At 37.9% G+C, this 13,213-nt stretch overlaps 2 protein-coding genes across 6 annotated transcripts; one reads left to right on the top strand and one right to left on the bottom strand.

The window, feature by feature from the left end:
- Positions 1-916: 916 nt before the first annotated feature.
- Positions 917-9,430, top strand: dcdc2b (doublecortin domain containing 2B). 5 transcript variants are annotated; one of them, XM_077236626.1, is made up of 15 exons: positions 917-940; positions 1,283-1,393; positions 3,632-3,830; positions 5,090-5,147; positions 5,868-5,938; positions 6,055-6,186; positions 6,298-6,444; positions 7,065-7,104; positions 7,384-7,422; positions 7,599-7,776; positions 7,884-7,993; positions 8,062-8,133; positions 8,468-8,638; positions 8,811-8,900; positions 9,131-9,430. In XM_077236626.1, the coding sequence occupies exons 2-15, from the start codon at positions 1,312-1,314 to the stop codon at positions 9,239-9,241; spliced, it is 1,500 nt and encodes a 499-aa protein (XP_077092741.1). In that variant the 5' UTR covers positions 917-940; positions 1,283-1,311; the 3' UTR covers positions 9,242-9,430. The 5 variants fall into 5 exon arrangements, with proteins under 5 accessions (XP_077092741.1, XP_077092739.1, XP_077092740.1 ...); XM_077236624.1 differs by having other exon boundaries at positions 7,363-7,422; XM_077236625.1 differs by having other exon boundaries at positions 917-1,073.
- tmem234 (transmembrane protein 234) lies at positions 8,906-10,827 on the bottom strand. Its single transcript, XM_077236628.1, has 5 exons — positions 10,747-10,827; positions 10,328-10,479; positions 10,180-10,246; positions 9,962-10,054; positions 8,906-9,875 (listed from the first exon to the last, which is right to left on the bottom strand). The coding sequence occupies exons 1-5, from the start codon at positions 10,757-10,759 to the stop codon at positions 9,769-9,771; spliced, it is 432 nt and encodes a 143-aa protein (XP_077092743.1). The 5' UTR covers positions 10,760-10,827; the 3' UTR covers positions 8,906-9,768.
- Between the last annotated feature and the right edge of the window lie 2,386 nt (positions 10,828-13,213).

The raw sequence follows: 13,213 nt of genomic DNA, 5'->3' as shown, positions 1-13,213 counted from the left end.
ACCATCCTACAAATTGCATGTAACCTTAAAACAAATACCAAATTTAGTGCATACAAATGCATATCTTTCTGATTTGATTGTGAGACACTTGGCTTTTTATGAGATCTCGCGGCTTGATTTTCTCACAAATGCGTCCAGGCAGATTTTCTCACAAATGCAGTTGAGCAACTTCCTCCTCTAAAACAGTAGATGGCACTAAGATAGGAGATTAATTTAGCGCTAGTCTCCCGGGAGAAGCACTGATTTGAAACACGTGCTTGCCTGTGCCTACAGCTGAAGTTTGTTTGCGAGTCGAGTTTTCCTTTGCAAAGCAGATCGAGTTTGTTTGCAAGTCGATTTTTCCTTTGCAAAGCAGATCGAGTTTGTTTGCAAAATGCTGTATTTGTTTGTTTAATTATGGCACATAATTCGCTCCATATATAATATATGAACATATCTATAAACGTTAACTTCATGATTTGACTTAACTTCAAATAACGGTCGCTGTTTTATATTTATTGGAAATGATAAACGAAAGGCAGTTTTTCTTCATTATCACTTCACATAGGTTATTTACGTCACTGTGTTTCAAGGTGTCTGCTCTCTGGGCTGTAGTGATGATAAGGGACATAATTCACCGAGGACACGAACAAACACTTCATACTTCTCGCACAACCCTCGATATAGCCGTTTTGGGGGGTACATTATATTTTTTTTTTTCTAAACTTGTTTATTAATTCAGGTAAGCGAGTCTTGGTGGTGTAATTAATAAATTGAATTCTCTCTCTCTCTCTCTCACACACACACACACACACACCCTCCCTCACCCTCTCCGTCTTATTGTTACCCTATGGTTGTTGTTACTGATTGTAAAGCCCCACAAAGGCCGCCGCCATAGTTAGTAATGCTGCCATGGCAACTAGGAAACACTGAATTCAGTCGAAAGGGAGGGAGTCTGGAGGTAAGGTGTTTGAGTCTCTCACACTCAGTGCTTTATTATTAGAAATAAACACTAAAAAAGGAGCACAACTGGAAGTAACAGACCAGATGATATTTCTCTCCAGTTGATCAACTGAATTATATAAGATTCCTTTGTAAGTATTTTTGTGAGTGTGTGTGGATATACACAAGGATGTAGCTGCTAAGTGCATATCTGATCTGTATTAAGTGAATCGATTTCTGTTCTTGTGTGTGAAAGGTCTGGATCTGTACTTTTACAGTTCTGTTCACATGGTTACATTTTGATGACATAAGTAAGATGTCCTATTTAGGGGGTTCATCTCTGTTTGTGTTTATTTTACAGGTGTGTGTTAATGTGGCTAGTTTAGGGTCATGGGATCCACTGGTGTCTCTAGTCACCTGCCTCCAGTCAAGAGTGTAAAGGTCTACAGAAATGGAGACCCATTCTTTTCAGGTTGGAAGAGGTTCTAAAACAGTTTTCGGTATAATTGCAGTACGTCACCATCAAAGCATATATTTACTGGGCCTAAAACTAAGCTTTTGCCACAACTCTCAATGGCTGGTGACTTTAGAAAATTTACCGGCCATAAATATTTTTCATATTTGTGACGTATTTCCAAATGAAATGGAATATTGAATAAAGGGCGGGGCTTTACTGTAGCTCACCTCCTCTCCATCCCTCGCTCAGATGGGGGGGGTTAAGGATATTCAACCCAAGGCATCAAATTGACGTCATCAGGGAAGGAACCAAATGTTCAGATTTTGCTTAAAGATTACCACGACAAACTAATTTTTTTCTGCGTTTTAACTTTTAACACATATTCATTGTTTACAACAAGACTAGTAATGTGCGCTAACAATGTTACATTGTACATTTTTATTTCATACGACTTTAAACTGATTTAGCAAAACAGCCATTTAGGACACCGTTTCTTGGTCCTGTTTTGTTTGATTGACATTAAAAATACACAAAGACAGCAGCAGAAATATTTTAGGATGTTGTCACTTTAACACCTGCATGGATCCAATATACTGATACTGTACACAATGTGTGATTGTAGTACACGTGCACTTTCTTTCTTGATTACCGATTGTGTTTACTAGGATATATAGGCTACTCACAGAGACGGACATTTTTTGACATATGTGTGAATATGTCCGTTCAAGTGCAAGAAGACATAAAACAGCTTATTTCAGTATTCGAGCAGTATTTGCATCTTCTTGTACTTGACTATTTAAATTGGCGATTTTGAATATTTAAATTGGAAAAGCTTAAACTTTCGTGACATTGGATTGTTAGAATTCATAAAAATGTTACGGGACAAATTGACACCGTTTCATATACTCACCAATGGCAAATTTTTACATGCATTTGGTGCTTGGCGTGTGAGTGTTAATTTTAGCCCCTGTGTATACAGTATTTCTGAAATTTCTGAAAAACTACATGTGTCATTTCATATGTGTCATATATTTTAGATATACAGGTCCTTCTCAAAAAATTAGCAAATTGTGATAAAGTTCATTATTTTCCATAATGTAATGATAAAAATTAAACTTTCATATATTTTAGATTCATTGCACACCAACTGAAATATTTCAGGTCTTTTATTGTTTTAATACTGATGATTTTGGCATACAGCTCATGAAAACCCAAAATTCCTGTCTCAAAAAATTAGCATATTTCATCCGACCAATAAAATAAGTGTTTTTAATACAAAAAAGGTCAACCTTCAAATAATTATGTTCAGTTATGCACTCAATACTTGGTCGGGAATCCTTTTGCAGAAATGACTGCTTCAATGCGGCGTGGCATGGAGGCAATCAGCCTGTGGCACTGCTGAGGTGTTATGGAGGCCCGGGATGCTTCGATAGCGGCCTTAAGCTCATCCAGAGTGTCGGCTCTTGCGTCTCTCAACTTTCTCTTCACAATATCCCACAGATTCTCTATGGGGTTCAGGTCAGGAGAGTTGGCAGGCCAATTGAGCACAGTAATACCATGGTCAGTAAACCATTTACCAGTGGTTTTGGCACTGTGAGCAGGTGCCAGGTCGTGCTGAAAATTGAAATCTTCATCTCCATAAAGCTTTTTAGCAGATGGAAGCATGAAGTGCTCCAAAATCTCCTGATAGCTAGCTGCATTGACCCTGCCCTTGATAAAACACAGTGGACCAACACCAGCAGCTGACATGGCACCCCAGACCATCACTGACTGTGGGTACTTGTCACTGGACTTCAGGCATTTTGGCATTTCCTTCTCCCCAGTCTTCCTCCAGACTCTGGCACCTTGATTTCCGAATGACATGCAAAATTTGCTTTCATCCGAAAAAAGTACTTTGGACCACTGAGCAACAGTCCAGGTCAGGCACTCCTGCCGCTGTTTCTGGTTCAAAAGTGGCTTGACTGGGGAATTCGGCACCTGTAGCCCATTTCCTGCACACGCCTGTGCACGGCCACCGTTCTGGATGTTTCTACTCCAGACTCAGTCCACTGCTTCTGCAGGTCCCCCAAGGTCTGGAATCGGTCTTTATCTATCACAACTATGCTAATTTTTTGAGAAGGACCTATATATATATACAGTATATGGACAGAATATTGAATTGAATATATATATATATAAATACTATATATATTTCTGAAATAAAATGACATGAGTCATTTCGTATATGTGTATGTTTATGTCTTTTTGGATCAGGAAGGAGATTTGTGGTCAACCATAGGCAAATCTCCAACATGGATGCATTTCTTAATGATATCACTCTCAGTATCGGAGCTCCATTGGCTGTTCGAACTCTCTATACGCCACTCTGTGGCCACCGGGTCACGGACCTCACTGACCTACAGCAAGGGGCACAGTATGTGGCCGCAGGGTTCGAGCGCTTTAAGAAACTGGAGTAAGTGTGAATTAATTTATAATGAGAATATTCTGAATTACACTGTTCTTTCCATCATGTGAACAATTTGATGTTGAGACTCAGTGGTTTCAGTGTTTGGACACCTCAGCCACATTTATCAATGTATTAATTTTATTACATAACATAACAAAACTTCAAAGTCAGAGTTGTTAACTAAATCTAAAATTAAAAATAATTTTCAGTAATTGAAACAAAGCTGAAAATTAGTATTAGATAAATAAAGTATTAGATGAAAAGCTTGAACTTAAAAAACCTAAACAAAAATTATAAATGTTGCAACTAACTGAAATAAATTTTAAATAAGTTGAAGTATTAAAATACAAAAAAATATATACAAATTAATAGCTACTTAACAAATGAATTAATAACACATAAAAAAACTATTAAAGTCCCCCTGTGGTGAAAATCAAGCTTTTAATGTTGTTTATATGTCTATGTGGTGTTTTTTATATGTGCTTTATATGGAAGCTTGTTTCCACCACAGAATAAAAAATAAAAAAGGTAATTGCGACTTTTTATCTCACAATTCTGACTTTTTTTCTCACAATTGCAAGTTTACATCTCACAATTCTGACTTTTTAACACGCAATTGCGACTTTATTTCACGCAATTCTGACTTAATATCTCACAATTCTGACTTAATATCTCACAATTCTGACTTAAAATCTCACAATTCTGACTTTATATCTCACAATTGCGACTTTTTTTCTCATAATTCTGACTTTTTTTCTCACAATTGCGAGATATGAAATCAGAATTGTGAGAAAAAAAAGTCAGAATTGTGAGATAAAAAGTCGCTATTATTATTTATTTATTTAGTGGCGGAAACAAGGTTTCATAGCTTTAAGACAAACCACGTGCAAATTCATAAGTAAACCAAAGACCGTCTCAAAATCGCGGTTTGAAATCGCTGGTATGAGTGTAAATATTCATTGAACCGCGTATACTAAATGAGGCAAGGGTGTAGTTACATTCAAGCTATTTTAACGCATGAAGGAAAAAACTTTTAAATTTGTCATTTTGGTGATCAAATATGAGTTTTAAGGGATACAATTATTGACTACAGGGTGACTTTAAAACCAAAATTAAGATGAAAATATCTTTAAAAACAATCAAAATATTCATAAATACTTTTGAGTTAGAGTAGGATCATGCATCAATAAACTAGATTCCAGGCTTGATATTATAGATGGCTAAAACCTGCATAGTATTTATTTGTCTTTTCTGTATGTGTTTAGTTATCTGAATACAGGACAAAAGAAGGGTCCAATGTTCAGAGCTGTGGAACCAACACAGGTATATCAATTGTGTACTTACGTATTACTGATTTGTTGCTTTTTAAATCTAATTTAGCTATAAATCAAAATTTTAACAATATTCTGAAGTTGATATATGCAATTATGCATCAAAAATGATACCTGTTTGTCTGTGTACTGGCGTGTTACTGTAGGTTGTGTTTGTGGGTTTTTTTGTTTTGTTGCTGTGGATGTTTAGCTGAAGTGTGTCATAAAGAGGAGGAGAGGGAGAAAGGGGTGTTATTGTCCTTTCCAACAATAGAAGGCCAGGGGAGACACCTGTTAGTGTTATCAGATCAGAAAGCGTGTTAGGACATGTTTTTAGAGCCTGACCCCTTAATGCTGAGCACAGAGCTGCTAAAACCACTGTTAATAATAGCCTTGAGAGCAAGGGACACTGACTCAGCATTAACATATATGATTTACTTTGGTGGAAAATCACTGAGTGCACATTATCCTGCTTATTAGACAGCTATGTACTTGGCAAATAAAGAAATAAACATGAAATATTGATTTGCAATTTTAGTATTTTGTGAGAATTAAGAGGATTCAACGTGATATGAGAGACATGATGAAAGACTGTGTGGGAAATTAGTTTCCTGAGAATTAGTTTACAGTTTAACGGTCACTATACAAATTTTTTTGTTTGTATAGTGTTCTTATTGTTATAGACAAAATAATACATATAATTGTCAATTAATAATAAGTACTCTTTTTACAGACTAAAGCACTTGTCAGGCCTAATGTGTCTGCAAAATGGAGGAAGGTCATCACTCTGCCTTGCATCATACAGTGAGAACTCAGACATTTAAATGCACAAACATAATGCTTTAACTCTGTTAAACCACTTTTTATCATGCTTTCAGAGAAATTCTAAACTTATTCTTCCTTCTCCCTTTCATATTTAGTGTATTTAGGAACGGGGACATCCTCAGTCCTGCCCTACGTCTGATCATTTCCAGACACATGCAGAAAAATCTAGAGCAGATCCTGAGCCTCATTTCGGAAAAAGCCATGCTTCGCACAGGAGCTGTGCGCAGGTGATACAAATATACATACTGTATGTGTTACGATGAGCGTATGAAGCAAGTCCTCATACATGGTGAGATTGTTTTGATTCCTGCAATCATTTCACTTTGTTGACCTCTCAGACTCTGTACTCTGGAGGGTTTCACAGTGACCTCCACAGAGGAGCTGGAGTCTGGGCAAAGCTATGTTGCTGTTGGAACAGAGAGGTTCAAGAAACTCCCATATGTGGAGATACTGCTAAACAAAGCAACAGGCTGCAGCGCGGACAGGTGATGAGGGTGGATAAATGAGATCAACAATACTCTCATTTTTTTGCACATACAACTACTGAATAATTTTATATATATATATATATATATATATATATATATATATATATATATATATATATAATATTATATTTTTGAAAGGAGGCACTCATGCTCACCAAGGTTGTATTTATTTGATCAAAAATTCAGTAAAAAAGTACTATTGTGATATATTATTACAATTTAAAATAACTATTTTCTATTTTAATATATTTTAAAGTGTAAGTTATTCCTGTGTTGGCAAAGCTGCCATTACTCCAGTCTTCAGTGTCACATGATCCTTCAGAAATCATTCTAATATTTTGTGCTCAGGAAACATTTCTTATTATCAGAAAACAGCTGTACTGCTCAACATTTTTTTAATTTATTTGAAATACAACATTCAAAAGAACAGTGTTTGAAATAGAAATACTTTGTAACATTATACTTGTCTTTACTTTCTATTTTGACCAATTAATGCATTCTTACTGATAAAAGTATTATTTCTTTATTATAAAAATGTTATTGATCCCATACATTTGACTTGTAGTGTGATTATAAATGAAATAATGTTAAATAGGATCTATCTGTCTTCACTCTAGACATTATGCAGGAGACAGAGGATTACAGAGAAGAATTAAGGTACCATTTACACTTAATAGTGAGTTAATATTCAGAGTTAAAATAAATATTTCCTAAATATTTTTTTGTTTTTATTTTTTTAAAAAATATTACAAATCATTACAAAATCATATAATAATTTATAATTATATTTTGAGGTTTAAGTTAGATTTGAACTTTTTAGTCTCAGATTATTTTTAGTGTCAGATTAATAGATTTTCATAAAACAAATTGTTCTATTGAAGTTCGTTAATGTTCTCTTATGACGATCCGACTCAGAGTAGAAAGATTTTTCCCCAGGACAGCCACAGTGACTCCACCCTCCTGAATTCACCTGAGGTAAAAACCAAATACTCTTTTTTTTCCCGTTTACACCGTAAACAATGCACTTTTTTTAAATCCACATTTCTTTATTGGTGCTTTAAACTAGAGCGTCATCGTTCAATCAAACCCAAAAAAGGCTTCATATCGTTGCTGTATTAAACATATCTTGTGTAAATGGTGTCTGCTCTCAGAGGGAAGGCAGGCGTGTGAAGTCCACAGGAGATGAGGTGGAGCGAGAGAGTTCCCCTCAGCTGGTTAAGAGGAGAGGAAGGAGAGGAGAAAGAGAGGAGAACTCTGTTTTCTACGCCAGACCTGTGAGAGTTCGCAGACACCCACACACACACAGACTCCCACCTAAAGCCACAACAGGTGAATGCTGAACAATTAAATAAAATATACTTACTAAATAAAATGTAACTTTTTTGTTTATTAACCTGTTGCAGTCTCTCTTGTGTGATATTGTGTAATTGTGTTAGATGAGCACAGTGTGTTTAAGGCCTCTGAGAACAGTATGAGAGAGGAGGTTCGAGGTGCTGAAGAGGTCGCAGAGGATGAAAACACAACTGTAGAGTTTCCCATTGACCAGGTACACTTCTCCCCTCTTTTGTCCCATCTCATCTCATCTAGTCTTTTCTAAAATTGTTATCATTTCAGAGAGAAGCAGATATTGTGGAGGATGAAGAGCCTCCTGAAAGAGATCTGTTTGACCCAGCCAGTTCAAATCATGTGAGTTTGTGAAATGCACATGATAGTACATTTAGTCATTTAGCAGACGCTTTTATCCAAAGCGACTTACATCTGAGGACTAAAGCAAGCATCGTGAAGAACGACGCAAGAAGTGCTCAAAATACAAAGTTCAGGCATTGCTCAGAGTAGCATAAGCCAGACAAGGGAAGATTTAAAAGGGAAGGAAAGATTTAAAAGAGAACTTTTATTTTTATTTTTTATGTTAAGTACTCACGGAAGAGATGAGTTTTCAGTTGTCTTTTGAATGCTGTCAGGGATTCTGCATAGTAATGACAACTCAAAACATGAAATAACACTATTTGTTCCAATTAAGATGCATTCTGGTGAAATACACAGTCCATCAGCTGATCTTTCCAGTGAAAACAGAGAGGGAGTAGTGTCCAAGAGGGAGGCATGGGATGACACGTCAACTTTGCGGAGAGAAAAACAGCAGGGATACACGTCCAGCAAAGAGTCTCAGCCTGATGCGAACAAACGTGACATTGTAAGACACTGCATTGAACATATTATATTTTAGAGTTTTTTGTAGCTTAATTGTGTTTTCATTTAGGCTTATATGGAACTAAATCATCTTAAGAGGGATTATTGTATAATCTCATAAAATGATGCAGATTTTCTTCAGGTCAGCACAATTCTTTCATTTTGTTCCGATTTAGGAGTCCGACACACAGCATTTCAGATCTTCATCATCATCACTCAGGGTCTCTGAACATTCCCCACGTAGTGAAGAAACACAGCAAGAACCAGTCAGTTTATGAGTTGTAAACAATATATTTAATGCATAATATTTCAATGAAAATTATGTAGTGTAGTGCCATCTCCAGTAAAGGCCAGGTATATAATTGCTTGTGGTAGCCAATAATACTCAATGCATCTTTTTATCGTCTAATATCGGATTATGCATTTAGAAATTCTTAGAATTATGTTTAAACAATCATTTAAATACCTTGTCTTGCTCTCATTGTGTATGTATCAGACTTTGGGTTCCCATGAGGAACAGACAGAAAGAGATGCGGAGCGCCCTCTCCAGGCTGAAGATGATGCGGGAAACAGAGACACAACTTCCCAATCCACACACATGCTCTGAACATGGATATCGCTATAAAATTGACATTATTTAGGTGAAAAATGGCATTTAAAATAACGTACCCTTCAAAGTAACAGTGACCTCAGCATGCAGAGATTCACTGAAAAATATGCTTTTTTATTTCTTATGTTTACCAAAATATGACCTCTGAAAATAAAAAAATATGTAAAATAAAGGTATTTAAACACTGGCCACTTTCACATTATTAGTACAAATCCATATACACTTCCGATGATAATACAATATGTACAAGTCTTTTGTATGTTCCACAATCCACATATGCTTAAAAGTGACTCTTCCCACAGTTGCAATTAAAGTGCAAAACATTTGGATTTCACCAACACAGTTCAAGTAAAGATTTTAAGTTATACATCGTTTTCTCCTGGTAAAGGTTCACGGTATATAAAGAAAAAGCAGCACAGATATTGTGTCAGTTTTCAATGAGGTGAATATGTTTGACAACATGGCTGGAGGCGATCACTGGTCCAAGCTATCTCCTCATTCAGCTTCCAGTTCAGTAGCATGTTTTAGTGGTCACTTGTGTTGCGGAGCCCTGTGCCGTCAGTCTCAGAGACAGAACTCAGGACGCACACAGTCACTCCAGACATGATGAGTAACATTCCCAGCAGAGCTCCTACATGAGCAGAGAGACAGAGAGTGAAAGACCTGTGTGGCAATAGAGAGTGAGTGATGTTATTAAAAGGTACTTTAATACCTTACCCTTTCCTCCAAACTCTTCTCCAAGCAATTTACCCATTAGTAATGTGAACAGAAATGTGAGGGAATTCACCATGGGCACGGCCAGAGATAGATCTACAAAACAAACAATTAACACTACAATAATATTCTCTCATCATGATTGAGAATCATATATACTGAAGAAATAGTAAGAGTATGCTATTCCTAACATAAGTTGTCAATACCTAGAAATTTCTCACCTGTAGAAGCGAGAGTGTAATAGAAAACTACTGATCCACTTTGGTTTAACAAGAATGGCACCAGATACTATAAAATAATAATATATTCAAATTATATAAAATATACAAAGCTTTTGGGACAGACTACATGCATAAAATAATTACACACCTTGAGATTAAGAAAAAGGAATTTGATCTCGGACAAAAACTGGAGGAGTTTGTTGTTCCTCTGAACTCCTTCAATGCCCTCTGAGCCTTTTTTCAGGAAGGGGTTTGTTCCTCCCCACAAGATCGCGACCAACAACAGACAAAGCACTTCACCTGGAGAGATATTTCATTTATGCGATATTTTTTAAATGGACAATTCAAAACATATGTGTTTTTTTTTTTTTAACAAGACGGAAAATAGTGACTCCATATAGATATGCAGACACACTTGTGGAAGAGAGATACTACTGCTGAATTCGGAACCGCATAACGTTACCGCCATTGAAAGAGATTGTAAACGTAGTACGAGTAGTGTAAGTTCATAGTATGCAGTTCCGAATTCAGCTCTAAACCTTTGTGAAGCATACACGACAGTCTCACCTGCTGACACCATTCTACTCTTCTCCAAATAACTCAAGTAGCCTTTTTCTTCTTCTTTTTCTTGTATGGTTTAATGGCGGTTGATAACTTCCAACTTTTGGTGTATTACCGCCACCAACTGGACTGGAGTGTGGAGCATCAACGGATGGAAAAACAAAACAATCATGAGGAAAGAATAAACAAAATAATTAAATTTGTGCCATTGATATGTCATTTAAATTCTACTTCCCAATTCTGTTATTTTGAGATAATTAAGTATTTTTCTCTGTATTTTTGACTGTCGAGTCAACTAAATAGATTTGATAGATCTTTCAATTTTTTAATCAACTCCTCTCTTTCCTTGGTAAATAGCCTACTGCACAATGTAGAAGTACATCCTTAATAGTTTCGTCTTTACTAAAGCAGTGGTTCTCAATTTTTTTGGCCATGGGACCCACATTTTCCCATGGTCATCAAGCCGCAACCTACAATTTTAGGCTAAATATACATACATTCACACAATTGTTTTAAAAAACGAATTCATTTCACAAAGTTTGTTGACACACACACAAGTACCGTCCCACTATTTAATGTGCACGTAAATGGTAAGAATATGACTAATATTGATGAATAAACGGTAAGCCTGGATAAGGCTGTTGAACAGCAGTCCCAAAATAGTTTTTGTTATAGCCTACAATTAAGTTGGTATGAGCCACCACAGTCTTTTATAAATATACAAAATTACAAAAAGTGAAAATGACATGGCATTTTGGGGTAATGGAAACAACAGTTATAATGGTGAATACACAATACTAACATGAACTGTTAATGAAACATGGAAACTGCTTCTGAATAGAATGAACATATCTGCATGCAAATCCTATCCAGCTAACAAACAACGTACCAGTTTTGTGTCACTTTAACATTGCGTCAGATTGACGCTGCGGGAACTCTTCCCCTTCTCCAAAATTCCTGAAACCTTATAGGATAACGCCAGTAGAACAACTGGCCAATTGTCGTGAAATATGCGAATCGCAAGCAAATACTCCTGAGCCTTCAGGCAGTATAAAATGTGGAGAAGCAACAATTGTGTCCGAATCTTTTTTCCTTCACGCTGTCAAAGACACTACAGAACAAACTTCTTCACTGTTTCCGATAGTTTCCTTCTGCCGACTTTGTGCAGGCCCGATCGACCCGCCAGGCCTACATGAGTACTGCATTGCCTGTCTGGGCCTGGCCCATGCTGAGGCTGTTTTCTCCCAATCTGACTTGGCACTGCGTTGACGTGCCAGCGCGCGTCCTGAGGACTCAGTGTCTGTTGGAAGCTAGTTATTTTAGATTATAATGTTTTAACTAGGGATATTTTTCTTACACGAACGCATCACTTCGCTTCAGAAGGCCTTTATTAACCCCCCGGAGCCGTATTGATTACTTTTATCTTGGATGGATGCACTTTTATGGACTTCAAAATGGCCATTCACTGCCTAAGCCTGGAAGAGCCAGGACATTTTTCAATATAACTCCGATTGAATTCGTCTGAAATAAGAATGTCATATACACCTAGGATGGCTTGAGGGTGAGTAAATCATGGGGTAAATTAAATTTTTGGGTAAACTATCCCTTTAAGGAGCTCGACCACGCATGGGGTGCTCCAGAAGAGCCCAACAGGAGTAAGCTCGGCCGCTGGTACTTCCAGTCGGTCCGCCACCAGGGTGCATCAAGGAGGAGGACCCCGTTCTTTCCTGATGTCGATGAGCACGTGGTGCAATCGTGGTCTGCACCCCAGTCGGCGCACGTCCAGACACTACACAGACCATTTTCTCCCACGTGGATGGGGTGGAAGCCCACGGTTACGTGCACATGCCCCCCGTTGAGAAGACCATCGCCGTGCATCTATGCCCTTCCTTGGCCACGATTGACGTGACAAGGCTTCTCCCTGACAAGGCTTACACCTTTGCTGGCGAAGCCGCATTAGCACTGAACGTTATGGCCGTGCTCCAGGTCTTTCAGTCTTTCAAGGAGCGGGATTCCTCCAGAGAGTAGGGGCTTCACCCCGGGTCAGTACGGATGATTTGGGACCACTTCGGGAGGGCAGAGGTGGATCTATTTGCGATGGGCGAGAACACACACTGCCCACTGTTCTTTTTGCTGTCTCACTCCCCGCTAGCAGGGAACGCTTTGACATCGCGTTGGCCGAGAGCCAGACTTTACGCATTACCTCCTGTGAAGATTTTGCCTCTGGTGTTATGCAAAATTAGGGAGTAGAGAGCATCGGTGATCCTCGTCGCCCTGAACTGGCCGAATCAGCCTTGGTGTCTGGACATGAGAGAGATGCTTGTAGCTCCCCCTTGGCGGGTTCCACTCAGGAGGGACCTGCTGTCCCAAGCAAGGACCCAAGCAAACGGCGTGATATGGCACTCCAGCCCGGAGTTGTGGAGCCTTCATGGATTGCTCGGCCAAATTCGTACCAGCTCTTTATGTGCTACGG

Source organism: Siphateles boraxobius, unplaced genomic scaffold (genome assembly GCF_051911475.1).
Source record: "Siphateles boraxobius isolate OS27281-9 unplaced genomic scaffold, OSU_SipBor_1 20, whole genome shotgun sequence".
NCBI lineage: Eukaryota > Metazoa > Chordata > Actinopteri > Cypriniformes > Leuciscidae > Siphateles > Siphateles boraxobius.
The sequence above is the reverse complement of the archived record's forward strand: the minus strand, read 5'-3'. Positions and strand labels throughout refer to the sequence as shown.